This window comes from Neodiprion pinetum, chromosome 6 (genome assembly GCF_021155775.2).
Source record: "Neodiprion pinetum isolate iyNeoPine1 chromosome 6, iyNeoPine1.2, whole genome shotgun sequence".
Classification (NCBI taxonomy): Eukaryota; Metazoa; Arthropoda; class Insecta; order Hymenoptera; family Diprionidae; genus Neodiprion; species Neodiprion pinetum.
Genome location: NC_060237.1, coordinates 26,794,464 through 26,822,049, shown reverse-complemented (window position 1 = coordinate 26,822,049; position 27,586 = coordinate 26,794,464). Strand labels below are relative to the sequence as shown.

Below are 27,586 nucleotides of genomic sequence, written 5' to 3'. Positions count from 1 at the left end.
CACAGTATGTAACATATTTATCTTATAGGTTGCGAACTATATGACATAGAATCGTATTCTCATTGGATGAATTTCTGCACATGTTTTCATTCCAATTAGGTTCCTACTTTAATTTCAGCGATGAATATAAATTCGTATAGGTGCTTTAGTCGCAAATTCGCCCGATCGTACGTATTGGCAAAGCTTATTATTACATGTGATACGGTACACGTATAACTTACGTATTACGTTGCATTACGCTTCGTAAAAACATTCCACGAAATGGCCTCACCGTTACAGGTCGTTCATGTTACGTATTTAAATATGCTCATATACACTCGTGGGAACGTTACGAATATATATTTTACGATTTCTCGTTTTATTTTTTTCGTCACATTAAACAGGCAATTCGAATCTGGAGTGAAAAAAATAAAAATCAACTTGTTCTGCCATCATGTATTGTACGAAATGTCGTAAAATGTTATTGCAATAACTAATGGAAATTATTCTTGGAATAAATTTTCAAGAGCGAGTCACAGTTAGTTGTATATATTTGAGGAATAACTTTTGCGACGATTCCGATATGTTCCAGGGAAGTTTCACTCGTGATTGTTTTTGTAGACTGTAATAAACGCAAATATTATAATTTATATTCTCCGTACATCATTGAGAAAAAATAATAATCGATGAGTCGCGGGTTTCAATTACAATAGTTTGCGTTTAAAACAGTAAATCATTTATACGCGGTAAATGATTCGAATTGCGAAAGAAAAATTACAACAATTACAACACGAAAAAACCTTTGGAATAATTTTCTGAGAAAAGGTGTTCAATTTTTCCGCAAATTGAATATTTATTTTTTTTTTCATAATTTCACGCAGAGTTTCATAAATGATTTGACATAATTAAACGACAAAAACGAATTTCCATTCTCAGGATGGGATTTTACTCGCGATTAGTTGGTGAGATAAACTTATTCTCAGCCCGATGCTGCCATCTGCGAAACAGTTGGGATATTATTTAAGCTGTGTAGCCAACAGTTGGCGGGAGTAAATGAAAGGTATTCATTCATCCGCAAGTTCATCGATAATTGCATTGCTCCTAACCGCCGCTGTGAAAACAGTCTCCATCTTTTGGAACAGACTGCGATTAATATTTTTTTATTAGTAAATCGATAATATAGATTTTTCTCAACCGACGATAATTAACGTAGGTTCATTGCCAGAGGTAATCGCTTTATTGTAAATAATAATAATGAGGGGGAAAAAAAAAGAAAAACAGTCAAATATATTTGACGAGCAAAAGAAATCTCCGAAAAACAAGATTTACAGGTATTTCTTTTTGTCTTCTCTTCGAGGTTGAAAATTTCGAAGAAAACCAAAATTATAAACAATTAAAGAGTGAGAATAACAATAAAAAGTCGGACTTATTCAAGGCCAAACGTTGCTTTCGATCCAGTCAATGTAGGAAGCAACTCTGCTGTATATGGCTGGTGAATTTTTGAACCCACAAAATTTTCCGAAACTTGTTACACCCACAATGCTGTACATGCAATAGGGATCGTTTAGGACCCTTTGAAGGGGCCCGCCGCTGTCACCCTGTAAAGATATCGGAAGTCGATAAGGAAACGCGGAAAACGATTTCATTTCGAATCCTCCAATCACCTGACAGGTGTCTTTACCACCGCCCAATTCACCGGCGCAGATTAAGCTCGGTATCAAACCATCGGGCAGTTGTCTTCCGCCAATATCCACCTTGAAAGTTTTCCTGCAATCGTTTTCCGGCACGTAAGTCAGCTGCACCTTCATGAGATCGTCGCTGCCATTTTCGCGCTCTGAAACAAGAGAGATCAGCGGCCCAATTAGTCGATTTCACCGCAATCGTCATACAGATTCGAGTTCCAATTATCGCTCGTGACAATTATGACATGTTCGTACTGAGGCACGAAAACGAACGAACGCAGAAGCGGTCGAAACGAATTTGCTGGACAACCGGATCGCCGATTCTGCAGACTTGACACCGAGGTACAAGAAACGATGGCTGTTCGAAACCTGGCAAAAGATTTACCGCAATTTTATTACTTTTTATTTGATTTAACACTGAAATACCGAAAGCTTGCTTTCCGAAGCCAGTTGCTATTCCTTTTGTGCCGGGAATATCGTTCTCCGTGTGAAGACAAGCCGGACGAATTTCTGCGTTCAGGTCAAACGGGTCATTGACTTTGATCAAACCTACGTCGTGGTAGCGGGCAGGCAGCTGATATTTCGGATGCTTGATCCTTTCCGCGATGTTTCTCTCCTGCATCCCGTCCTCTGGATTTTTCTGATTCGTTAATCCGGCTCTCACCTTCGTAGCCGGTCCTCTGAAATCAATCCGATCATTTTATGATTCATCGATTAATCGCACACGCAAAAGAGTGACCGAGCGAAGCGATTCGTCCTGATGAGTTTCGGTTCCTCGTCCGAGACGAACCGGAAAATCAGAACGCATGAATTCAAACCGTATATACTGATTATTATTAAACGATAAATTATTGTCAAGTTTGATTCACGCTTACGTGTTGGGAGATTCCAAGCAGTGGGCAGCAGTCAAGACGAAGCTTTCGGAGATCAGAGATCCTCCGCACTGCCACGAGATGGTGGAATTACCGAAACCGATCAGCGCCTGTAAACGACGTGCGATAGGGTTATTTTAAAAAGATTCGCGTGTCTAATATTTTTTTTTTTTTTTTGTTTTCAGATCGCGATAATTCGATTTTTCATTCCCACTTATCCGATATACCTGTAAAGAAACCTGTCGTTACAAACCATGTGTGGAAATTCTTTTCTAACAGCTTTTGATCCACCTATGATAAGCGGAACCTCGACGATACCGCAACGCGAGACCGAACTTTTACCGGCATTTATTCGCAGAACTGGAACTTCTTCATCCGCGTAGACAAAACTTGCGTATTCCTTACACTCTGCAGAGACAATGTATAATCGTAGAACGTAAGGAGTAATCGAAAATTCCATAATAATTTGTGTAAACTTGTTTAAAAACCGTCAACTCACTCTCCCGGCTCTTATCACCGACTCCGAAAACTTGACTGTATCGTACGACGAGAAGCGGTATGAGAAAAGCGGTTCTCTTCAAGAATAACCGCATCTTGAAACGAAATGATTCCGACTAGTTCTGCCAGTTCGGTTATACGTAGAGGCGAACCGATTCGTCAAAGTGTGATAAACCCCGAACGCGATTACGTCAACTGTGCTTATAAACTTTTATCAGCGGTCGCTGTACAGCGTATAATAATCCGCACTTGGTGCAGGTACGCATGTAGTAGTATAGCAGCAGGGATTCCAGCACACCGAAATTTTTCTAAGTCCCCGAAGGAGAAAAAAAAAAAAAATGTTGGTTTAAAAAATTATTCAGACTCTTAGTCCATGCAAGGTCCGAGCGACTGCCCGCAGCTTCGGTGAGCTTCAAACATCAAGCGTAACGCAGGTACTCGTTACGAGGTAAAACATGTTTGCTATTAGCAAAATAAATCGAGGTTATTAATAAGGCACTCATGATGATAAGTAAGAGAAATACAACAAATATCTCAATAAGATGCGAACGCACGTAATAGCTGTAGACGATGTACGCAGGCTTATCCGGTCTGGGAAAATCAGATTCTCCCAAAGCAACATGGGCGAGTTCACACAGGGCGGCGTTTACATCGGAGACTTGGCCGCCTCTATGAGCGAGAAAGGCTGGCAAGGAGATTCGGTGATTGCGGTTCACCCAGCCCGATACGATTACTTCGTTATGTTGGACCACAGGCGAATCGGTGCCGCAGTGATAAGTCGGAGTAAAACGTTGTCGGTTCCGATCGATGTGTACGAGGAAGATGACGAACTCGACGAGGCTTTACATCCGTACCAGAGATTCAAGACGCGAAACGCCGGCGATGCCATGCGTAAGAGAATCGCGAGGCAAACGCCACAGCCAAGAGGATCTGGCGTTGGCTTCCGTTATGACGAAGTCAGCGTCAGGACGAAGCGGGAAGACCTGCGAAATAGATGTGAAACCGAACGTGCCTTACTAGATTTCGGATTCAAAGTTTCGGGCACCATGCACTGAAGTGCAAAGTTCTCCCGAAGTTTGTCCAAGGAATAGTACATTACGATACGAATGCGCAAAGTTTGACCACTATAATTATTTTGAATAAAACTGCCTTATTAATAACCTCGATTTATTTTGCTAATAGCAAACATGTTTTACCTCGTAACGAGTACCTGCGTTGCGCTTGATGTTTGAAGCTCACCGAAGCTGCGGGCAGTCGCTCGGACCTTGCATGGACTAAGAGTCTGAATAATTTTTTAAACCAACATTTTTTTTTTTTTCTCCTTCGGGGACTTAGAAAAATTTCGGTGTGCTGGAGACCCTGCTGCTATACTACTTACTACTGCCTGATGCCTCGAACTATGAATCCGAAATCTCGTAACACACGTTCGGTTTTATTTCCATTTGGCAGGTCTTTCCTCGTTCTCCTGACGCTGACTTCGTCATAACGGAAGCCAACGCCAGGTTCTCTTGGCTGCGATTGGAAAAATTTGGGTTGGCTAGAAGTCCTGCAGCATCATGGTGAATGCATAACATTTATTCCAAGTTTGTCACCCCCCTTTTATCCTGGTGATGGCCGTCCGGGCCCGGCCGAAACGTTGTATTGAATAAACAAAGTTTGACCATATCCTACGAAACCTTACCTCATTCATAGTTGAAGGGATTCGGATAAAAGTTCCTTACGCTGGACAATGTTTCAGGCGAGGCATGCAAGTCGACGAATGGTGAGGCCGGGATTCGCGCTTTATTGAAGAACTGCCAGGTCGTGTTCCAGGAATTGGAGAACGGCAACGAGCCCGATTCGCTCTGCGGATATGCCGGTTATGAGCTAATCGTTTGCTGTCCAACTTCGGGTCCACGAGTAACCCGAAACTCGATCGACGATGAACCAGGTGCAATAGCAAGACAGAGTGAGTCTCCTGCGCCTGAAAATGATCTCGAATTTTGCAAGCGTGAATTATAGCTGTGCCATTGGTTCACATATTGAATTTCATTTACTTTTATAGAATGCGCTGAATAGGCTGGGTACGTTTACGTCTAGAGGTCGCCAGTGATTACCTCAGGCACAGAACGGAAAGTTAACGTTTCCCAGTACGCGTTCAGGTCCCAGAAGTTCGTTCTGGGAGGAACAAGGGCCGAGCATATGGAGTTTCCCCACATGGTAGCGGTTGGCTACGATTTGCCAACCGGTGAAGTCGGCTGGTACCACAGCGGCGCTCTGATATCCGAGAACTTCGTCCTGACGGCAGCCCACTGCATCGTTTCATTGTATTGGCAAGCCTTGCCACCGCATCGTTGTTCTGGGATTTCACTGCAGGACTGCGAGTAAAACCATGCAAGAAAAGTTGCTGGTCAATCAAACCGCAAACGTGGTCGACGCGGTGTAACAAGGTTATCGCGAATCGCTGTTAAATCATTTGGAATTCCATCATCGACACTGGTTTGCACATTTTGCTGGTCCTTGGTATTGTTCTTTACCTTTACACCTTACCAGATGCCTGTTCAATTCCTAGAGGCCCTGCGAAATGGGTCCGCGTTGGCGATTTGAACCTCCAGCGTTCCGACGACGGGGCGAAACCGGAGGATCGTCGCATCGCCGAGCGGATCAGATACTCTCGATACAAGCCTTCTTCTTCGTACCACGACATCGCGCTTCTTCGCCTCGAGTCCAGGGTGCCTTTCGACGGCTGGATCAGACCGGCTTGTCTCCGCACATCATCCACGACTGGAACAACGAAAGCCGTAGCATCAAGATGTATCCTATATCACACCGAACTGCACTTGTATAGTCAACATTGTAATCGTCGGATGGAATTAAAAATTCAATAGACCCGGCGGTATATCGCCGTATCTTTTAGTAACGAATATATCGCGTCAACTTTCGACCCGAAGACAGTTTCCAAGCTTCATCTTATCGAGAGAATCAATCCAGGCGGCAAACACTTTTCTTATATAAATTTTCGAACTAATTTCTCGGTGCATCGACTGCGGTTAGAGACTGGCAAGATTATGGGTAGGTATGCGTTCGTGCGAAGCTGCATCCTTATATCCTTCCCATCATGCCGGTATAACATAAAATTATACCTATAAATCGAAAAAAAAAAAAAAACATTTTCAAATGTCAGCCGCTTCTAGAATATACTCGTATTATCGCACGATCCTGAAAGATATTCAATAAAGGTGGTTTCAATCCTTGTAAGTCAAACTTTTTTACACGTTTTGTGAGTTGTGAACGAGCATTGCAGTGTCTTCGGCCTGGAGACTGTCTGCAAGAATCTGTAAATAATAATTGACTTTTTCGCCAGCACCGTAAACGAGTTATATACTTTTGATAAATAACAAGTTTCAATTTGACTAATAAAGAGCTCGGTATGGAAGCTCTAGTTTCTAATAGTAGGGGAGCTCAAGAGGGGATTTTGGGTTTTATTCAAGCCCGACAGAACAATATAAGGGAGGAAACCTTGCACCCTGTTATGAACGACCACCATATATGAACCCTTAATATACAAGGGTGCGTCTAGGGTAGCCAATCAGATTAGTAAAAAAAAAATCGATCCTCAAATTAATTCGAGCTCGTCAGATTAATAGAAGGTAAGTTAATTACATGGAAAAAAGCGTCAATTTCCATATTCTGACGATTTGATCATGATATAAGAGCATAAGCGAGTAATTAGTTTGCAAAAAAAAAACGTCACCTGGAAGTATTCGAGCGCGGTTATTTTTTTTTTTAATTTGAAGGAAATCATGTAAAAATTACGGATATAATATAATCTGACGGTTTCTACAACGTAAAAAAGCTAAAATTATTGATAAAGTGAGGTACGTGCAAGTGCTGAGAACTATGTATTTCCCACTCCGCGCCTCTCTACCCTTCTCACTCTTTCTCTAGTTCTCACTCTCTCGCACCGTACAGAAACGCAAGATGATCAAATTGATTCGAACTCCGAATATGAGGATGATTCATCTGATGATGAAGATTAAAAAAATCTTTATTAACACTTCCTTTACCATAAAACCATTTGAAATATTACCATTTGAAATATAAGCAATCGAAAGTCGTACATTTCACATTTATTCCCTATCCGTAGTTAGAGTAGTTAGAGTGAGCATTTTATTTAATAACAGCCATATTTTTCTTAGGATTGTTTTTAAAAACTGAGAATTATTAATTGAGGATATAACAAGTAATTTTTTTCAAAAAAAAAAAAAAAAAAAAAAAAAAAAAAATGGAGTAAATGTAAACGTAGAATGATACCACGATTATTTCTGACGATAAGACGAGTTCGCTTCTTTTCCTCTCCATTTTTCTGGGAACACGAGATACGAGATATGATGACGTTATTCACGAAGCGAGATGCAACCTGCTGGCATTTCACACACGTTTTGGAAACTAAGCTTTGATTTCTGGGTGTGAAAACTGGTTTTTTTGTTGTTGATGAAAATCAAAGAAAAGAATAAAATAAAATAAAATAAAAGAAAAGAAAGAGCAAAATATTGTACGATCTATTTTGTCGACGGATGATGATAAGCAGGTGCTGTTTGTGTACTGCAACGCGATTGGAATTCTACAGTGCAGATATTTCTTAATGCCACTGTCACTGTACTAAGTTTTGCCATTTATATCGAGCAGCTATCGTACAGCAGCGGATTGCCGAATATGTTAAAAATGAAAGAACGATCGGACGTAATTACTGCAATCTTGACGTTACGAGATATTTAAAAAATACAACCGGCGAACTATGACGTAGGGGCTTCGCAATATGCGGAGCTAATTGTTTCTGCGTGCAATTTACGCACTCGACCAAACGCACGGATATGATAAGGGTTGAATAATTGTTACAGAATGTTAAAAAGACTTCTGTCTCGAGCCGCATCCTCCTCATCCTTCTGATTGTTTTCGTGTTCGTAGCGTTTTATCAGACGATGGATGAAGCGGAAATCGGTGATCGCCTTGTTTTGCATAAAAATGAGGTTTTTTTCTGATAAAAATATAAATATGCAAATAACGGAACCAGCATTTCGGCGAAGCCCGGATCGGTTTCGCTTGGTGGGGATTTTCAGTTGCTATACCTCGGTATTTAACGTTCCGCAATCACTGTTCAACGGACCAGAGGAGTTACTTGTCGTCGAAGATGATTCTCCCGGTTATCGTGTTTATCCTTTACGCGACGCACCGCGTCGAGTCGGCGGAAGAAGGTGAGTTCGATCGTGGAATTGTATGATTATACGATTTCTGTTCTCATGATGAACTATTGTCTTTGGTACGTAATGAGAGCAAGGTTCAAGTAAAAAAAAAAAATAAAAATAAATTGGAAGGAATTTGAAAATTTGAATCACGCGGTGTTATGATTAATGTCTACAATTTTTTCCGATGGTTAAAAATTCCAATACGCATCTAAAACCGATGTAATTAACACTTTACAAATTCTTAATTTCTCAATTTTCGATTTTAGATCGAAAGCCAAATGGCAACTCGTGGCCCTTTCACGAGTTTCCGAAAGCATTCGATCTTGTCGATCGGCTTGTGATTAGAACTAACATTTCTCGCCCACACACTCCAGGTGATTCATGCGAATTGACAAGCGGCGCTACCGGGGTTTGTGCCTTGCTGAAAAACTGCGAGATCGTATTCTCGGAATTGGTGGCTGGTAATGAACCGGATTCGATTTGCGGGTATGTCGGATTTGAACCAGTCGTTTGCTGTCCAAACAGCCGACCGCAAACCACGCAGCCGAGTCCGACTGTCACTAGAAGTCCGGTTGGTGAGGGACGAGGTGAAATTGCTAGACAGAGTGAGTTTCATCTGCTTAAAATTATCCTGCAACTTTTATCGCCAGTCCAGGTACACGACTGCCTCGAAGAACCGTCGACGTAAATTGCGATTATATTTTCAGAATGCGCTGAATATGCCCGGTACACTTATGAACAAGTAGACTCACCGGTTTTGACCCTGAATCGACAGAAAGTGAACAGATCCGTGTGCGCGATCAAGTCCCAAAAGTTGATTGTGGGAGGAACAAGGGCCGCGCGTAGGGAGTTTCCCCACATGGCAGCTGTTGGCTACGATTTGCCAAACGGTGGAGTCGGTACTGCGGAGGCAGTTTGATATCTGAGAACTTTGTTCTGACGGCAGCTCACTGCACCTTTTCGTCGAATTGGTAAGCCTTTCAAGCACGTCATTGTTCTGGGTTTTCACTCCAGGATTGCGTATGAAACCATGCAAGAAAAGTTGCTGGTCGATCATACCGCAAACGTAGTCGACGCGCTGTAACAAAGTGATCGTGAATCGCTGTTAAATCACTTGGAATTCCACCATCGACACTAGATTGCACGTTTTGCTGGTCGTTGGTTTTTGTCTTCGCTAAATCTTGCAATTAGACCCAATGCCTCTTCAATTCCCAGGGGCACCGCGAACTGGGTGCGCGTCGGCGATTTGAACCTGCAGCGTTCCGACGACGGGGCGAGACCTGTGGATCGTCGTATCACCCAGAGGATCAGACACCCTCAGTACGAGCTTCCTTCGCAATATCACGACATCGCGCTTCTTCGCCTCGAGTCCAGGGTGCCTTTCAACGCCTGGATCAGACCGGCTTGTCTCCACACATCACCCACCACTGGGACTCAGAAAGCCATAGCGACAGGATGGGGTCGCGTTGAATGGGGTAAGGTTCTCACACGTGATAACGAATGCATGTGCAAACAGGCCGGTAATATTCCTCGTCAATGACTTCTACCTCCGTCCTCGTGGTTATTTTCACAGAGGGCGAAACAGGCTCGATTGATCTTCTGAAAGTTACGCTTCCCCTCGTCGATCAGCAAACTTGTAACGCGAGCTACTTAGCTGGCGGGTCTGTAGTTCAGCTACGCGATGGAGTAGTTGAAGAATGGACGATATGTGCTGGGAAAGATGGCAGCGACACGTGCCAGGTATGCGGACAGATGAAAGAGTATCTTCAATCGTAATTTCGCGAAATATCACGACGTGTAAAATTGTTCGCGAACCGAGGGTGGCATTTTTTGTTTCAGGGTGACAGTGGAGGCCCTCTCCAGATCTACAGTAAAAAGGAGTACTACTGCATGTACGATGTGGTCGGAGTCACAAGTTTAGGAAGATTCTGCGGAAGTTCAGTTCCCGGGGTTTACACACGCGTTTATCACTATGTTTCATGGATAGAGTCCATCGTTTGGGGGCAAGGATAAACCCGAATAATCGCCTGGATTCGATGAAACATCAAATATCATAATCTCTCTCTTCATTTTTGGACAATACAGCCGGAAGGTACGATCCTGAGCAGCTGCGCAGAGCAATCCATCTGATTAAGAAGTTGATTCGTTTCAAGGAAAGTAAACTTCAAAAACTTTTTCTCGATTTTATCTACTGTCGTTTCCGGTTCTAATCTCGATAGACTTGCAAGAATTTGAATAGAGAATTACAAAAAAAAAAAAAGTATTAAGTAAGATGAATTAACACTATTTTTATAGGGTCAAAACCTGGCGCATAGAAATGTTCAATATATAAATAGTAAATATAAAGACAAAAAAAAAAGCGAGAGAGAGAGAGAGAAAATTTCTCCACACGAAAAAGTTACGATTTTTGATAACTTTATTTTCCCGACAGACAGGCACATCGAGTTCGGTTCAAGTGAATAATTTTAATGTATTTTATGTATTTCACGGATGTTGTTGACCATTTTACTGTGGCTCAGTCGAAGATGCTGGGCATTTTTCGAAAAGGCGAACAACGACGTTGTACGCAATCTTGAATACCTCAAATATCGTGAGATTAAAAATTTTCTACGACGCGCCGATCCAAAGAAAACACACAAGTTGTCAAATGGTACCGTACAGAGTTCTGTCCCTTGTATAGAAAAATTATCATTTCCCACCGAGTGTCAGAATTGGATTTCTTACGTGTAAATTTAATGGCGAATATAAAATCTCTTTGCGATACCGCTTATGAAAATCGCACGGCGATTAGAGTACAAACGATTTCACAAGCGATCAGCCCCTCGTTCCGTATGCTATTCACACAGAAAATTGGAACAAAAGAGTCTAAACACAATGTAAATGGTCAACAAATTTCAAGATTAAATTTGCTACTCGCAGGTCAAGAACAAAAAAAAAAATTGATAAAAAAAAAAAAAATACTAGAAAACGCAGAGGAAAATTACTCGTGAGCAAAAGGTACTGAGCTTTTCAGCTTACAGATCAAAGTAACTTACACCAAAAAATTTTATTTCATCGTGCGTAATCGCTTCGACTGAACAAAGAACAGAAACTTCGCGTTATTGAAGGCAAGCACTAGTCAGAATTTTATTGGGACAACTTACAATTAACTGCGTTAGCCGCGGGAATAAAAAAAAAAACAAACGAACAAAAAAAAAAAAAAAAAAAAAAAAAAAAAAAAAATAACAATACTGTAAAGACGATACTGTAGTAATTCTACGATCAAATTCCAACTGAAAGAAATTCGACGGTTATAAGCTTATCTAATGGTTTCGATGTGATATCGCATTTTTTTCCCCGATAGTATAAAACAGAACCGTTTTTGAAGCGCTATTTTTTCAAGGACAGCAGGAAAAGGGCTGGGCTCAAATTTCCTAATTATTGGTTATTATTGAAACTGTGGGTAAAGCATACAGATATTGTCTCTGCAGCTGGTTTTTTAGAAGTCGACAGTGAAAAAAAGAAAAAAAGAAAGTGATCTGGGTACGATACCAGCTAAGTGGTGACTACTTACGATCGGGCAGCTTGTCACTCCAGTTTTTCATTAGAATACGACAAAACTCAGTGCACCCAATTGGAGAATTCGAGAGTGGATAATATGCGCCGGAAGAGTTGAAAGTGGTCCTTACCAGGTGTGTAAACTGCAACTCCGTAAAGTACAGCGGAGTAAAGTATTACTGCACGTACGACGTCATCGGAGTCACGAGCTTAGAACTTGTCGGTGCCCGTATTTTCACTCGCGTTTATCACCACGTTCCATGGATAGAGTCGATCGTTTGAGAAAAAGAATAAATCGGAAGCTAGGATCGACTTGACTAATTAAACGACGGTCATAATGCAACGAAAAATAATTTAATGAATGTTATAATATGTGATAAATACGTGCACGTTTCATAATTATTACAGTACCGTCACTTGTGTCTTCAAAATACACGATATGAAATCCCGGTCACTTTTTTTCAAGAGTGAAAAAATCGCTGTGAACTTGAAATTGTTCAATCACATTCACTGCAAAACATTGCACACGTTGCACCTCACTATAACAACGAAACATCCAGAAAATGTAGGGAAATTGAACGTCGTCGACCGACTCGTTCCGAAGTTTCACTCAGACTGACGAGGAAATTTCGCAGACTCGCAGTAAGCGTTCGATTTTGCGACAAGGGGCGGAGCGTCGGCCCTACGAATCGAATATCGTTATCTAGGTTCAAATCCGGACGAAAACAACTTCAACCGATTGCGAGAGGGTATCGTGTTTACAAGTGTCGATGTCTATAGGTGCGTTTCTACAAGTGCAATGGCGATCTTACAAGTTCGCTTCGAAAGGTTTCTGTGGAAAAGTGGAGTAAGAGGAAACGTTGAACGATACCGCGATTATTTCTGACGATGAGACCAGTTCGCTTCTTTTCCTCTTCATTTTTCTGGGAACACGAGATACGAGATGTATCGGAGAAATTGCGATGCGTGAGATTTCGGATACGATACAGAAGATTTTTGGGGAAGTTCACAAGGTGCATTGGTTCAAATTGTCTCTATTCGTTTCTGAGATGAAAGCGCAAAATTTTCACAAGGCGGCTGATTTTCGCAATGATCTGCAGCTGCCGTGCAAAACATCGTATCGCGACTAAACAATTAAGAATCCGTATAAACTTGATTTTTCAGTAATGAATTATTCAAGCTGTGAATTTGTATCGTTGGAGCGTTGTTGCTGGCACGATACCGTCGTGCGTGGAAACCAAATGTGATGTTATTCACGAAGCGAGATGCAACCTGCTGGCATTTCACACACGCTTTGGAAACGATGCTTCCATCTCTTGGTATAAATTCCGAATTATCTTCGTTGGTGAAAGCAAAAAAAATAAATAAATAACAGAAACTCTGCAGCGCTAGAGACAGATGTCACGCACAGTGGCACTTGAAATTGGTAACGTGCGTTATTTCAACAGAATGTGAATAATAAGTGAACCAAGCTAAGCGGTCCAATTATTGGGGCGTACATTCAACGTGATAACACCAAATCGTTATACGTCTGTTTTGAATCGTTGGGATATCGTAAATGTGAAACGTTATTTGATACACATATCAGGCATGTTTTTCTAAACACATTCGGAAAAAAACTTTAGCTGAAACACAACTGTATTTACATCTTCCAATGTCGTAGACGCGCAACTTAATTTCCTTCGCGTGAACATACTAAAGTATGCTACGTAGTTCGTGGGAGGATAAATCGAGATTATTCTTGTTGAAGGATGAAAATACCTCCGAGATGAATAAAGCCGATTTCACGTAATTTCGATTTCACGTGTCACGTAATTTGAACTATCCGCATCAAAAGAAAATTTACGCTCGAAAGAATAAAAAGAATGTGCTCTCCGAATGGGTAAATATCAATTCCGCAGACTTGTCTAATTTGCAATTGAATACCGAGTATGAGACGTATATATTTATTACGTTTGACAAGTAGGAATCATGTATCTTAATATTGCGTTTTCAATAGTTTCATTAGAAATTAATTAGTCGGCATACAACACCGATTGCACATTCGTTGTTTATACAATCTGGGTATAGATTCACATGCTTGAAATAACCTAAAGCAAACAATACATACATTAATTTTGTACTTTCTCAGTATAGATTAACATACTTAAGATGACGTACAAGATGAAAGAAATTGAACCGATAATCCCCAAGGACGATGTCAATTAATGTTACATCACCTTTGTGGTCAAATGAAAAGCGTGACGAACAATTGAAAAAGCTCAACTTGGATCTTACGAAGGCAAGTCACAGCCCACTTAATGTCAAAAAAAAAAAAAAAAATCAAACTACGCGATCAATTATTTTCGAATCCTCAGCGTATGCTTATTGATATTTTATCTTTACTTCAGGTAGTTTAAAAAAAATTAAAAAAAAAAAATCAAGCAACAATTAATTCTCACACGTAAAAATTATTTATTTACTTGGGTCATTGAACGATAGCTACATGTGTACGAACTGACGTATGACGTGAAAAAGTAAGCTACTATAATACAGCATTCAACGATTATTCAGAATTGATGCAGGACTGAACGGAACATTTTATCGTGATTATTCATAAATGAAGAAAAATCTGTTTCAGGAATAAATTTTCGGGCCTAGAATTAATATCTTCTGACTTTATTTCATATGGGATATGTAACGCTGTGATGATCATTTTTAACGCATGTGTTTACGATAATTTTTCGCGGAAATCAATTATAATACAATATTTTTATCCGAAACGAAGGTGATAAACTACGTTTGAAAGAAACTTATAATAATATTAATTCAGTCGTGAGAAAAATATTTCTAATTTGAAGTTGAATGCGAGGTGTTTAGAAGCGGCTACTCTACAGCGGCTAATCGGCTTGTCCACGGCTGAACCATTGATGTAAAAACATTTCACCTACCAAACATAAGTTATTTCTTGGAACAAGTTAACTGCCGTGTTTGCTTATTACCTTCTTTGTCATCGTTGGGAAACACGCTGCTATATATAAAACCACGTTAGTCTACGGACCGTAAATCTGGCTAATTAGTCGTGTATATGCAATCGCAATTGCGCATCATAAATATCACGTTAACTTTTGGCGAAATACAAATCGCGTAGGCATTATTGGATGCTTTGCAAACGAACGGTGATGTTCGGCAACGGGAAAAAAAAAAAAAATCGGTGTATCCAATCGGATAATTACTGATAAGAAGAATCAGTATTGTTAACGTTGTTTTTGGTCATCGAGTGAATGATACGGAAGCTGCTGCTGCGGACGCGTCGATTAGAGCGTATAACAATTATTAATTACATCGGGAGGGGGGGGGGGGGGCGTCGTCGATGACGTCATAGCACGGTTTGATATTCGCTTAACGGTTGAAAAATTATTACAATTTATGTAAGCGGTTGATAAACGTCGCTGCCGGTCGCGGAGCTTAATTTTTCTATTTGGAAACGGAAAAGCAACGGTTTTAAATTGAAGAACTGCAATAATAACACGATATACATGTGTCTATGTATTATATATATATATATATATCAAAGATGAATAACGTCAAGGTTTAATAAGCGCATCCGAGCACTGTGCGATACGATCCAAGGAATCGTTTAATTGTAATTTACGGAATGATCTATATTTGTCGCAGGATTCTGGATACTGTGTAAAGGCGAGAAGGAAATTTTAGCAAATAATTGCAGGAGAGTGTCGTGAAATGAGGCGTGGAGGAGATGAGGAAGAACGAGAATGTGAGAAAAAAAAAAAAAAAAAAAAAAAAAAAACAATTCTGTGGTTAACATTCTTGACTCATCCAACAAGTAACTATCCTGGAACCACGGTTTAATCAGTACCGGTGATCCAAACTTTTGACGTCACGAGCGACCTTACCAAGAGAAGGAAGAGTGAGAGAGAGAGAGAGATAGAGAGAGCTATGGATACACCTACCGCTACACGATACACGTATTAACACACGTCGAAAGCCCGGAACGGTTTCGCTTGGTGGGGATTTCAAGTTGTTATACCTCGGTAGTTTACGTTCCACGATCACTGTTGGACGGAACCGCGGAGTCACTTGTCCTCGAAGATGATTCTCCCTGTTATTTTGTTCCTCTTTTACGCAACGCACCGCGTCGAGTCGGCGGAAGAAGGTGAGTTCGATCGTGAAATTTTATGGATTATACGATTTCCGTTCTCATTTGCCAATTGGAGTATTGTGATCAGTACGTAATGGACGTACGTTCGGATGAAAAGAAAAAAAAAATGTGGAAGGACTTTGAAAATTTTAATTACGTGAATAGTGACTGTACCAGTGTCTGTGATTGTATGCGGCTATTTTTCCAAACAATGAAATTAGTTTCTCGACAACGCCATTTTGAATCACCGCGACATTGTGAAAGATCGTTGTTTGCAAATATCGCATGCGAGTGGTAGAAATGGAGGTATTAGGATCGTAGAAAAGAGTTATAAATGGAAATGGAAGGTCAGCGTTAGATGAAAATTCGCAGACTCTGTAAACGACGGTTATAGCAGTTAATGTCATTAGTTTAAGGTACTCAGTTCTGAAACCGGTTTCTGGCGATAAATCTGATAATAATTTCATTTATAATTTTGAATGTATCAACTTACAACGCTTCGCGGGTTCATCGCTAAAATTAAAATTTTACGATCACGCTTGTTTATTATTATAGCTTATGGAAGACGGTCAAGTATAGAAAAATAACAAAAAAATGTGCAGCATGACGTAATGTTATTGATTAATGTCTACGATACCTTTCCGATGGTTAAAAATTCCAATACACATTTAAAACTGATGTAATTAACGTTTTACAAATTCTTAATTTCGGTAATATGATAGGTTGTTTGGTTCATAGTTTCTTCTTGAAATGATCGCATCTCGTTTCGTTGAAAAATCAAATTACACCCGGTATATCGTTTTTTTTTCGTCTTATATGAGCGGAGGTATGTTGATAAACCAGATCCATGGAAAAGAAAAAAAAAAAATACAAAAAACACGTTTATCGAAACGGGTCTGAGGTTCGAGCATTGCCAATTTTAGATCGGAAGCGAAATTGCAACTTCTGTTCCATCTACGAGTGTCTAAAGCATTTCAACTTGTCGATCGGCTTGTGAGAAGGACTAATATTTCTCACCCACATACTCCAGGTGATTCATGCAGATTGAGAAGCGGCGCTTCCGGGGTCTGTGCCTTGCTGAACAATTGCAACATCGTATTCCAGGAATTGGTGGCTGGAAATGCGCCGGATTCAATCTGCGGGTATGCCGGATTTGAACCAGTCGTTTGCTGTCCAAACAGCCGACCGCAAACCACGCAGTCAACTCCGACTGTCACTAGAAATCCAGTCAGTGACGGACGAGGTGAAATTTCGAGACAGAGTGAGTTTCATCTGCTTAAAATTATCCTGCAACTTTTATCGCCAGTCTAGGTATACACGACTGCCTCGACGAACCGTCGACGTAAATTGCGATTATATTTCCAGAATGCGCTGAATATGCCCGGTACACTTATGAACAAGTAGACTCACCGGTTTTGACCCTGAATCGACAGAAAGTGAACAGATCCGTGTGCGCGATCAAGTCCCAAAAGTTGATTGTGGGAGGAACAAGGGCCGAACGTATGGAGTTTCCCCACATGGCAGCGGTTGGCTACGATTTGCCAACCGCCGGAGTCGGCTGGTACTGCGGAGGCACTTTGATATCAGAGAACTTTGTTCTGACGGCAGCTCACTGCACCTTTTCGTCGAATTGGTAAGCCTTTCGAGCACGTCATTGTTCTGGGTTTTCACTCCATGATTGCGTATGATACCATGCAAGAAAAGTTGCTGGTCAATCATACCGCAAACGTAGTCGACGCGCTGTAACAAAGTGATCGTGAATCGCTGTTAAATCACTTGGAATTCCACCATCGACACTAGATTGCACGTTTTGCTGGTCGTTGGTTTTTGTCTTCGCTAAATCTTGCAATTAGACCCAATGCCTCTTCAATTCCCAGGGGCACCGCGAACTGGGTGCGCGTCGGCGATTTGAACCTGCAGCGTTCCGACGACGGGGCGAGACCTGTGGATCGTCGTATCACCCAGAGGATCAGACACCCTCAGTACGAGCTTCCTTCGCAATATCACGACATCGCGCTTCTTCGCCTCGAGTCCAGGGTGTCTTTCAACGCCTGGATCAGACCGGCTTGTCTCCACACATCACCCACCACTGGGACTCAGAAAGCCATAGCGACAGGATGGGGTCGCGTTGAATGGGGTAAGGTTCTCACACGTGATAACGAATGCATGTGCAAACAGGCCGGTAATATTCCTCGTCAATGATTTCTACCTCCGTCCTCGCGGTTATTTTCACAGCCGACGATGAAGGCTCGAGTGATCTTCTGAAAGTTACGCTTCCCCTCGTCGATCAGCGAACTTGTAACGCGAGCTACTTGGCTGGCGGGTCTGTAGTTCAGCTACGCGATGGAGTAGTTGGAGAATGGACGATATGTGCTGGGAAAGATGGCAGCGACACGTGCCAGGTATGCGGACAGATGAAAGCGTATCTTTAATCATTATTTCTCTGAATGTCGTGACGTGTAAAATATTTCTCGTACCGAGCGTAACATTTTTTGTTTCAGGGTGACAGCGGAGGCCCTCTCGTGATATACAGTAAAAAGGAGTACTACTGCATGTACGATGTGGTCGGAGTCACAAGTTTAGGAAGATTCTGCGGAAGTTCAGTTCCCGGGATTTACACACGCGTTTATCACTACGTTCCGTGGATAGAGTCCGTTGTGTGGGGACGAGGATAAATCCCAATACTGGGCTGGATTCGAAGAGATAGTAAATTTAACAACATCGCTCATCATTTTTGGACAGTGCAGCCGGGACTTACGATCTCGAGCAGCTCGAAAGAATAATTTGTCGGATAAAAAAGTTTAATATTCAGAGCTAGCTCACACGACAGTCGATTTATTTCAAAGAAAATAATCTTGAAGAAGTGTTTTCCATTTTATCCACAGTCGTTTGCGGTTTTACTCTCGATATAAGGTGATGCATGTATGTAAGGGACATGCGGAGAGGAATCGTTGTAAAAATGAATTAATTAAGTTGACAAGCAATTTATATTGCATTGAATAATCAACCGGTCATCAGAATTTCTTCGTCCGCTGAATCTCAAAATATATACAGTCATTTTTTGAAACATTCTATTACCGCGATTTGCCGATGATACGTTACAATGACGACATACAAGGAAAAAACAAAAAAAAAAAGTGGAAAAAGATGACTGTGTTATGCAACGAAAATTGGTCTAACAATAAGTTTTGACGTGAGTTTGTTGTGCAGATTTGTGTATCACACGGAACAACATTTGTATAGTCAACACTGTAATTGTTCGACGGGATTAAAAATTCGAAATACTCGACGGTGTATCGCCGTATTTTGTAGTGAAAATGACGCAACGGATTTCGTCCTGAAAACAATTTCGAAGCTCTTTAGTTTTTTTAGGATCATACGCGTACGTATACGCACAAACATATACCTTATTTTGTGTATCCACTTAGAAAAATGTATGTCGTACTTGGTCGTACTATACTACTTAGTTCTATAGATATAGTAAAATTTACCTTCTAAAAATGACACGGATACGCATTCAAATATGAAACAGAATCGGCTGTGTTACATTTCAATAAATAAATTTTATACATGACTCAGTTGTGACTGCAATTCAATTACACGTCCACGGTGATAGATACGGCGAAAATAGTAATAATTCGGGGTTAGGTGGTGGGGGGAATTTATTTTTAACATTATAATTAATAACTTCTATTGATTTAGCTGACTAAAATCTTGAATCCCGAATATCTCGAGAACGGTGATAGATACGGCAAAACTAACGAAATTCGGGAGGTTTCCTAAAGGGGAAATTACATCGGGCAGGTAATTGGGCCATCATAAGAACTTCCCAGTGTTTGTACAGTTCCATTTTTGATTATGTGCGTTAAAGTCTCCTAGCAGATTGTGTTGTTATATGATCTGTAAACTCAGCTATGTTGTTCCATTCATCTTGTGTGAGTATTTCTCCCGGGGTTCTGTAGCAGGTAATGATGTTGATTGTAGGTGTAATGCAATCTATATTCTCCTATTTTCGTCGTCACTGCTGTGCGGTTCTTTGAGAAAGCTTAAGTACCTCATTTCATATCAGATTGAGATCACGAATGAACAGAACTGAATGGAAATTAGAACCATGAACTACGCGCTCAGGCCAAAAGGACAAAAATATCCAGTGTTCGCGTTAAGAATTTCATTTGGAGGCGTCGAGTTCTGTTCCGTCTATTTAACCCTGACTCTTTCAACTTTGATCTAGATGTAAACACAGGCACGGTAATGAACAATTTTTTTCAGAAATAGACGAGGTGGTGACAAAGATCGGGGTAGACTATGGTCGAAAAAATTAAGAGTGCTCTTGTCAGATGTTTCAACTTCCGCTACAGTCCTGAAAAGTATGAAACCAATCAGTTGTATAACGGGAGGGCGTGTAATCCCTTTGCAAAGACAAGCAGCAGTGCAACAATATGTATACAAATAGATATAATGTATAAAAGTAAATATGTGACAGGTTATAAGATTATTCTCTACGAATGGCTGACGGCCAGGGTTTGACTACAACCGACATTAGGAAATAATAAGAAAACAATCATTGCGGTATTATACTGACAGCTGGAATTGTTGTCGCTTGAATAACGAATGTATGAAAGAGGAAATGATCGGAGGTCAGCGTCAAGTCTGAAGAGAATGAGGGATGAGGATGAAGAGCGCGAAGAGCGCTTTCTGCTCCAGCGCGATAACTGCGAGTGTAGTTAACGCCAAAGGAATCCATCCGAGACGGACGAGGATGAATCTCTCGGAACAGCTCGCGACGATCAGAGCAGAATCAGGGTGAAGCGTCACGTTGCGTGTGCCTTTGGCGAGGCCGGAAACCTCCGGGAGTCAGGGATCCGGATAAACCTGGTCCGGAGGATCGAGAGGAATGTCGCCGAGGTTGCGAGGGCGAACCATCATCCTGGTCGTCTTGAGGCTGTAATCACCGTGCCAGTGTTCCCAAATAACACCGCGGAACGGATCGTGCTTAGAGTTTTCCGGATAATAGTCGCCGTTCAGATTCGCCTCGAAACAGCTGCGGGAAATCGGGAACGATAGAAACACGGAGTATACCGAAAGGATCAAAGGACCCTATCCGAGTATCTCACCTGTAGAACCACCAGCCACCACCGTAAGCCGGTGCGCAAGGACAACACGGCGGTGCGCTGTCGTTATCCCGGTCGATGGTGGAAAATGGAGTTCCATCGTGAGCACTGAAAGCGTCCGTGGCGTTGCCCTCGTAATCGCCTATCCATATTCTGTAATTGTCCACCTCAGCGTCGACCCTGTCGATCATGTAAGTGAGGAAGAAGAACGCCGATGTCGTATCTCATTTCACGAAAGGAGTAAGGACAATAAAGGTCCTGGTCTGAAGATTATAGTTATACCTGAAGGTGGAATACTCGGCCCAGGCCGTGACGGCCTTCCAGTCCTCGAGCTCGACCCTCAGGACGACGTCGGCTTCGTACGTGAGCCTGCGGAGCCGACACATTCATCCAAATCTGCAAATTCTATTTTTGACCGATCGACTCACCTGTGAATGTACTCGTTACCGAGCCAAAACTCTCCCCAAAGACTTCCGAAACCGAGACTGTAGTCCTCCCAGTTTCTCGTGAAGTTCTCGACGCCCCCCCAGCCGCCGCCCCTCTGTTGAATCACGGTCCACCCGCCCCCGGCGGTTTCGAGATCGCAGTTCCTCGTGTAGAAGTCGCGACCAGCATCGTTAAGGTCTCTGTTTTGCCCGAGCATGTAAACGCCCGAATTCCTCCCAGTGTTCACCAGACTTTCGCACTTCTTTGCATCCGCGTAAAGTAGTTGATCACCTGGTACCTCCGTCGTCGATAACGTTTCGACACTTGCCGTGGTGACAGGCGGCGGTAACGTGGTGGTGTTGGGCAACGCTGCCACTGGACTCCAGGTTTGTGGAACCGGATATCCGGGAGTCGAAGTCGCGTCCTCGCCCTTGTTAGGCGTCCATCCCTCCGCCCCAGTCTCGAGCGGTATCACCGTGACTTCTCCGTCAGCGCTGCCTGCAATGAGTATATTTCAGGTTTTTCGTTGGTGTTTACGAACGGTGTGAAAGTGGGGAAATAAAACGTGAATGGAACTGCGATTCCAGAATCGCGTGATTCCATGACGTAGTCCTCACCCTCACCCTGAGGAGTGTCCTCGTCGTCTCCACTGCCGGTATCGTCGGTAGCGTCGCCTGAACCGTCGTAGACAAGGACAGGAAACTGTTTCGAGGAAGGTGATTCGCCCTTGGTACGAGAACAGGTCTCGCTGATTTTTCCGAAAACATCTTCCATGTGATTCCTCTGCTTTGAGAAGCCGCGCTCAAGAGCCTCCAGACCGATGGATGACTGGGAATTAACGTGGTTGACAACTCCTGACGATCATAAACGCGGAGTAATTCTATGAATATTGTCACTGTTTATCGGAGTCTCTTAAAGTTCCGAAGTCACCCACCTTCGACCCGCTTCATAAGGGTCTCTGCATTTTCGACGAAGGAACTGACCCGATGACTGCTTGCTCGGCAGCAGCTCGACAATTCTTCAATATCGCGGTTAAGGTTTTCGTCCAAGTCACCGCGACAGGAAACGCCTGTGGCATTTGATCCGCGCAGTAGATCCTCTATGGCGTCCAACGATTTGATCATCTTTCGTTGCGGCACCATCAACCTCTTCCACAGTCTGCACAGTGAAAATTTGTCCTCGTCGAGTTTCTCCGAATCATAAAGAGAAAAAAAAAAAACAGTCCCTCCACTGGGATTATGGGAAGAAAAACAAACCGACACAGCCTACCGATTGAGCAGCTTAGCCTCGGCTTGCGGAAGATCTGAGGACTCTGGCTGATCGTTCAACTCGTTACTGTCCGTTTCGGACAACAGCTTGTCGTAGACGAGATCAACCTTGGCCTGCACATCCTGAAGAGCTTCTTCCACCGCCGGTGGCGTGTTGCATCGAATTACCAATTTTCCGGTAGCCTCCTCCGTTTCGTTCCGTTTCTTCTTCTGTTTCAGGGTCGTTCCAATGCCCTGAATACCGGTCTGCACTCGGTCCACTTTGCGCTCGACGTTCTTTAGCGTCGAAAGAACGCCCCTGAAAGTTGAACGATCCAGAGTAAGTGGTGCTTGTGGTCTCCTGAAGAAAGAAGTAAAGTTCTTTGTCGACTTTGTATCGCGATTACTAACCTGACGGCGAATTCTCCCATCAGGGGATCCTTGGGCGCCTCCAATTGATGAATCCTCTGCGAAGTCTCCTGGAGGTTCGCAGCGACTCTTTCCAATTTGTACTCGAGGTTCATGAGCTGCGAGACTTTCGTGTCGAGAACGATCATCTTCTCCTGGCCCCTCGAGAGGTGGTCCACCTTGCTGTCGAGACTCTTTATCTGCTCGTTCCAGGCGGCCACGTGCAGTTGAAACGTGTCCCAGACGTGGCTTCTCTCTTGTAAACCATGAATATTGCTGTCGATGCTCGCCAACAGCGTTGACGTCGTCAACATTCTGTGCTCCAGTTTACCCAGGTACAGACTGTTGAACTTGTCCAACTGACCTGACGGGATTTTTATCAACAAATTTTTACAGGATTCCAGTTTCTTCCCGAAATATTCAGTTGTCAAGTTCATCGATAAATGAGTCTTAATCGTCGGTGCTTTCAATTTTAGAGTAGGTACAAAACGATTGTGGGAAAGTGTCGAGTGCTCGGGTCACGTGCAAAATGAATTCAAATTGTCTGCTCAGCAATAAGTTGAGCGACCTTGTCTGTCAAACTAATGAATCTGCGCCCAAAGTAGCAGACTTTACAAGCCTACACATGTTGCCAAGTAACTGATCCACTGAAAAATATCGTACCGCTTTCTGTTTAGACTCTCTGCGTGCGAAATTAACTTTTTTCAATCTCAAGGGTAAATCACACTAACGCGTAATAAAAATATAAGGAAAAAAAATACGCAGACACAAATCTGAACTCTGACTTTTAAACAACGATCGTCTGCGCAAAAGTTGTTTTCTCCGTCAGCTGCACCGGCTTCGGTCACAAAAAAAAAGAAGATAAGAAAAGAAAATAAACTTCAATTGTTTTCAATTCTTTAATAATTCAACGAACTTTACCATCGTACCCTCCTCAATTAAGGAGGGGATAAAAAATTTGGCTGCTCGTTATTTCCTTTGCTTCCGTGTGTATTATTACTATTATTTATTTATTTTTTTTTTGTTTTGTTTTTTCTCTTTTTTATATTTAACGCCAGATCGCGCGCTTCTCATGCGCTTCACAGATGCTCTCCTCATGATCTCGGAGGCACATATTTGACACAAGCACAGCTTACAGAGTGTGTATAAGTATGGCGTGGGAAGCGGTTCAGTGTGTAATGTTAATGTGTCTTTTCTCTCACCAGCTATGTTGCTCATCATTGCTTTAACGCCACCGATCTCCTCCCAAAGACGGTCAACCTGCGACCTCTGTATCTCCGGTTGCCTCTGCTCGATTTCCGGCTGACCGATCGTCTGGACTTCCGGTACAACGAAGGGCTGCTGCGTCGTCGTCGACGTCGTCAAGGGACCGACGCTCTGTGCCGACGAGATCACCGAGATCACCCATAAAATCTTGATACGAAAAAGAAAGTAAACGACATTCGGTTTACAGCCATATTAAGTGTCTTGACCATGAAATATGTAAATCCGCGAGGCGCTGTTACTCTATTTTTAACCGCAGTGAACAGAGAAACTTATTTTCCTTAGGCTGTATAATTTGTCGATCATTTCCACCGTGGGACCCAGGCTTTGGTTAATTCCATAGATTTTAGGCTCCTATACCGGGGCACCATTGATGGGGGGGGGGGGGGGGGTGAACAATATACGACAGCCTAAACGTGATCTACAGCTAACCGAACGTGACCAAATTATCAACAATTGGACTCTCCCATAGGAATAAACGTGTGTAATTAACCAGAGTTCCGGTCCATTCTATCTCCTTTGGAACGTAAAGACGACTTCCATATTCGAAAATTCAAAGCTACCAGAGCAGTTCCAAGTACAAGCTCTTTATCAGCTCTATTCAATCACCTACACAGTTCTCCAAATATACGAATACCATTTCATACTGGATAGCAAAAATGTCAAAGAGGAAAGAGTAATACGTAAATCCATAATGGAGATACGGAAATAAGAAATAGTAATTTGCACTGCAGGAAAAAAAAACAAAAAAAAAACAATTCGTTAGTCTTGACACCGGGTTTGAATAGCACATACTAATAATTAACGTTCCTTGCGACGGCTGATTGTGAGACTCGTAGACGCCAGGGCAAAGGTATTTACTGTGTTTCACAACGATGTGTGTGTATGTACGTTATAGGCATCACATGTGGGTCGCGAACCGCACAAACACGTGCCTTGAAGGCGAAGAACGGTGGTCCATCGCTGGTTTGTTTTGCGTTCTTATCACGGCGCCGCGTGTACGCAAGATGCGCGCTGAATTAGGAGTTGGAACATTTGCGCAGAATTACCACATAATTAAGTTACAACTTGTACTTGCCGATGGGATAACAAGCTGTGGAGGCCGGATAAGGAGTCTGCCGGTGAAAGGATGAGAAACGGGTATCGCGGATTGTATGACAATTAGCGAGCTGTAATAACCACGTGGAAAAAACATATTCTTGTGAATTTCAATTTGCCAAAAATGTGCCGTGTGTAAAATACTTACTTTTTACATCGTCAAAATAAACGTGCATGTGTTTGCTTTGAAAAGAAGATGCGGAACCGCGATGGTTTATATCATGTAACGTTACTACTAGAAGACTAAAAAAAAAAATGAAACGAATGAAAAAACGTTTACTCCGTGTAACCGATGAGATAAGCAGAATGGATATATAGGTATGTGTACACTTTATGATACACGCGGTGTTAACATAACGCGGGTGATTCGGGCCGCTTTTCACGTTTGCAGTGACTTTTTTCACTCTCACGGATCAAACCGATTTCTAAGTCGGTAGATGTAGTACCGATTCGCGTACAAAGAATCCACTTTGCATCGTTCCATTCAGCACTGACAACGATTCCTTGGAATTATTTACTGTTATATACACGATGTGCAAATCGTACCGGCTATTTTGCGTATCGGTCAAAGTGGCTGAAACACGAGAGAAAATTATTTTCAATGATTCTTCAGCCGGAGTAAGAAGGAAATTTCAATACTACAGAATCCGATTTCGAAACAGGTTTTGGTTGGCTTGGATGACACATATGGTGTTTGTTTCGGGACCAAAGAAAGGCGGGCCAAGATCGAGTACGGATGATAATTGACGAAGGTACATAATATAACATGGACATGGAACCTCCTTGTACTTGATAAACTGCCTGTGTCTCGATAGAAATCTGAAAGGAGCCAGACCACAGCATGTCGTGTTGGTCAGCGTTCCGAAGCCTTGACTAAAGTTGACTAAAAAAAAAAAAAAAGTTCAACACAGAACAGCGAATGATTGACGTTTGACCGGTGACAATATATGCCTCCGTAATTAAAATCATTCTCACCGCTGCAACCGGAAGATCCTTCAATACATTCGCCGATTCTACTCTGATCGCTCTTTAACTCGTTCGATGAACGTCTAATGACGTTTCTACAAAATATACGTTATTTCCGTGTAAGAGAATAGAGAAATACGCACAGTTCGCATCTAGGTATTTTGAAAACTTTTACTCTCCTGAATTTGCGAAGAAACAACGATTCGATAGCTCAGATCTTACTCAAGACTTTTAGTAATCGTGCTCACCTGATGATAAGACCGCATCTTTTTTCAGGCCTCGAGCGGCTAATCGTAGATTAAACTCGGAGAGCCAAGCCGGCAACGAACGTCTTGAAAGTCGCGGGTTGAGCACGCGCGAATTGAGACGCGGGATTATTTGACAGTCGCAAAATAATCGGCACACTCGCACACAGAGGACTTTGTCGGGTCATTAATCTCGAAACGTTCGCTCGTAGCAAAGTCGCTCCGCGGACTGACAGACTCACGATCAGCGCGAAGTTACGAACTCGCTGCGACTCGAGCTGTAAGCGAATGACAGACGGGAAATCACTGACTCAGTCGCTGCTGTCGGGGTTCGTCGCCGAGTGAATAACGCTCCTGATTTGTTCCTTTTTTATCTGTCCTTTCCTCATGTTTAACCCTTTGAGTCATAGTGGTAAGTATTCTTACCACCTATTTTATACCAATTTTTTTTTTTTTTTTTTTATTTAGAGAACTTCGATAGCATATTTCTCTGCGGTTTTATGCTATTTCTGATAGTATACTAACAGGTTTTCAATACTCTAGAGTAATTGTTGCGATATAATGTGAATTATTATTGTCAGAAACAAATTGATTGAAAAGAATCGTGCAAATTGAAGGAATAATTCATTTCCGAGAAAGTTACCCCTCTACGCGTTTACGTGTTTTACATAAATTATAAGTTTTTGGGGTCGCTGATCATGAATCTGAAATTGGATACAAAAAGTTCAAGATGTCGGGTCTAGTATGAGGAACGAAAATTTAAAATTCGATCGAATCCAAAGAAGAACTCTGCCCAGGGGTTTTTGGGTCGCTGATATTGAATCTGAAATCAAATTTTGAAACTTCAGTATGGCGAATACAATCAGCGACCCCAAATACCCCTGAATA

At 42.2% G+C, this 27,586-nt stretch overlaps 3 protein-coding genes, 1 long non-coding RNA gene and 1 pseudogene across 7 annotated transcripts; 3 read left to right on the top strand and 2 right to left on the bottom strand.

Moving 5' to 3' along the window:
- Nucleotides 1-1,247: 1,247 nt before the first annotated feature.
- On the bottom strand, nt 1,248-4,818 carry LOC124222175 (serine protease snake-like). 3 transcript variants are annotated; one of them, XM_046632853.2, is made up of 6 exons: nt 3,033-3,173; nt 2,787-2,941; nt 2,537-2,643; nt 2,088-2,341; nt 1,644-1,813; nt 1,248-1,577 (listed from the first exon to the last, which is right to left on the bottom strand). In XM_046632853.2, exons 1-6 carry the CDS (start codon nt 3,124-3,126, stop codon nt 1,410-1,412), a joined length of 948 nt encoding a protein of 315 aa, XP_046488809.1. In that variant the 5' UTR covers nt 3,127-3,173; the 3' UTR covers nt 1,248-1,409. The 3 variants fall into 3 exon arrangements, with proteins under 3 accessions (XP_046488809.1, XP_046488808.1, XP_046488810.1); XM_046632852.2 differs by having other exon boundaries at nt 1,248-1,813; XM_046632854.2 differs by lacking the exons at nt 2,787-2,941; nt 3,033-3,173 and adding an exon at nt 4,713-4,818 and having other exon boundaries at nt 1,248-1,813.
- LOC124222179 (uncharacterized) lies at nt 4,404-5,706 on the top strand. Its single transcript, XR_006883962.2, has 4 exons — nt 4,404-4,590; nt 4,770-4,979; nt 5,076-5,509; nt 5,583-5,706. It is a non-coding gene; the product is annotated as an uncharacterized lncRNA (long non-coding RNA).
- A 2,474-nt stretch (nt 5,707-8,180) lies between these two features.
- Nucleotides 8,181-11,404, top strand: LOC124222173 (venom protease-like; annotated as a pseudogene).
- A 4,390-nt stretch (nt 11,405-15,794) lies between these two features.
- On the top strand, nt 15,795-19,508 carry LOC124222171 (venom protease-like). Its single transcript, XM_046632839.2, has 6 exons — nt 15,795-15,949; nt 16,965-17,195; nt 17,300-17,567; nt 17,812-18,071; nt 18,170-18,336; nt 18,436-19,508. Exons 1-6 carry the CDS (start codon nt 15,886-15,888, stop codon nt 18,607-18,609), a joined length of 1,164 nt encoding a protein of 387 aa, XP_046488795.1. The 5' UTR covers nt 15,795-15,885; the 3' UTR covers nt 18,610-19,508.
- On the bottom strand, nt 18,681-27,023 carry LOC124222170 (uncharacterized). 2 transcript variants are annotated; one of them, XM_046632836.2, is made up of 10 exons: nt 26,702-27,023; nt 24,329-24,539; nt 23,130-23,490; nt 22,741-23,037; nt 22,406-22,629; nt 22,089-22,325; nt 21,474-21,969; nt 21,328-21,414; nt 21,049-21,225; nt 18,681-20,975 (listed from the first exon to the last, which is right to left on the bottom strand). In XM_046632836.2, the coding sequence occupies exons 1-10, from the start codon at nt 26,717-26,719 to the stop codon at nt 20,789-20,791; spliced, it is 2,295 nt and encodes a 764-aa protein (XP_046488792.1). In that variant the 5' UTR covers nt 26,720-27,023; the 3' UTR covers nt 18,681-20,788. The 2 variants fall into 2 exon arrangements, with proteins under 2 accessions (XP_046488792.1, XP_046488794.1); XM_046632838.2 differs by lacking the exon at nt 26,702-27,023 and having other exon boundaries at nt 23,130-23,485; nt 24,329-24,451.
- Between the last annotated feature and the right edge of the window lie 563 nt (nt 27,024-27,586).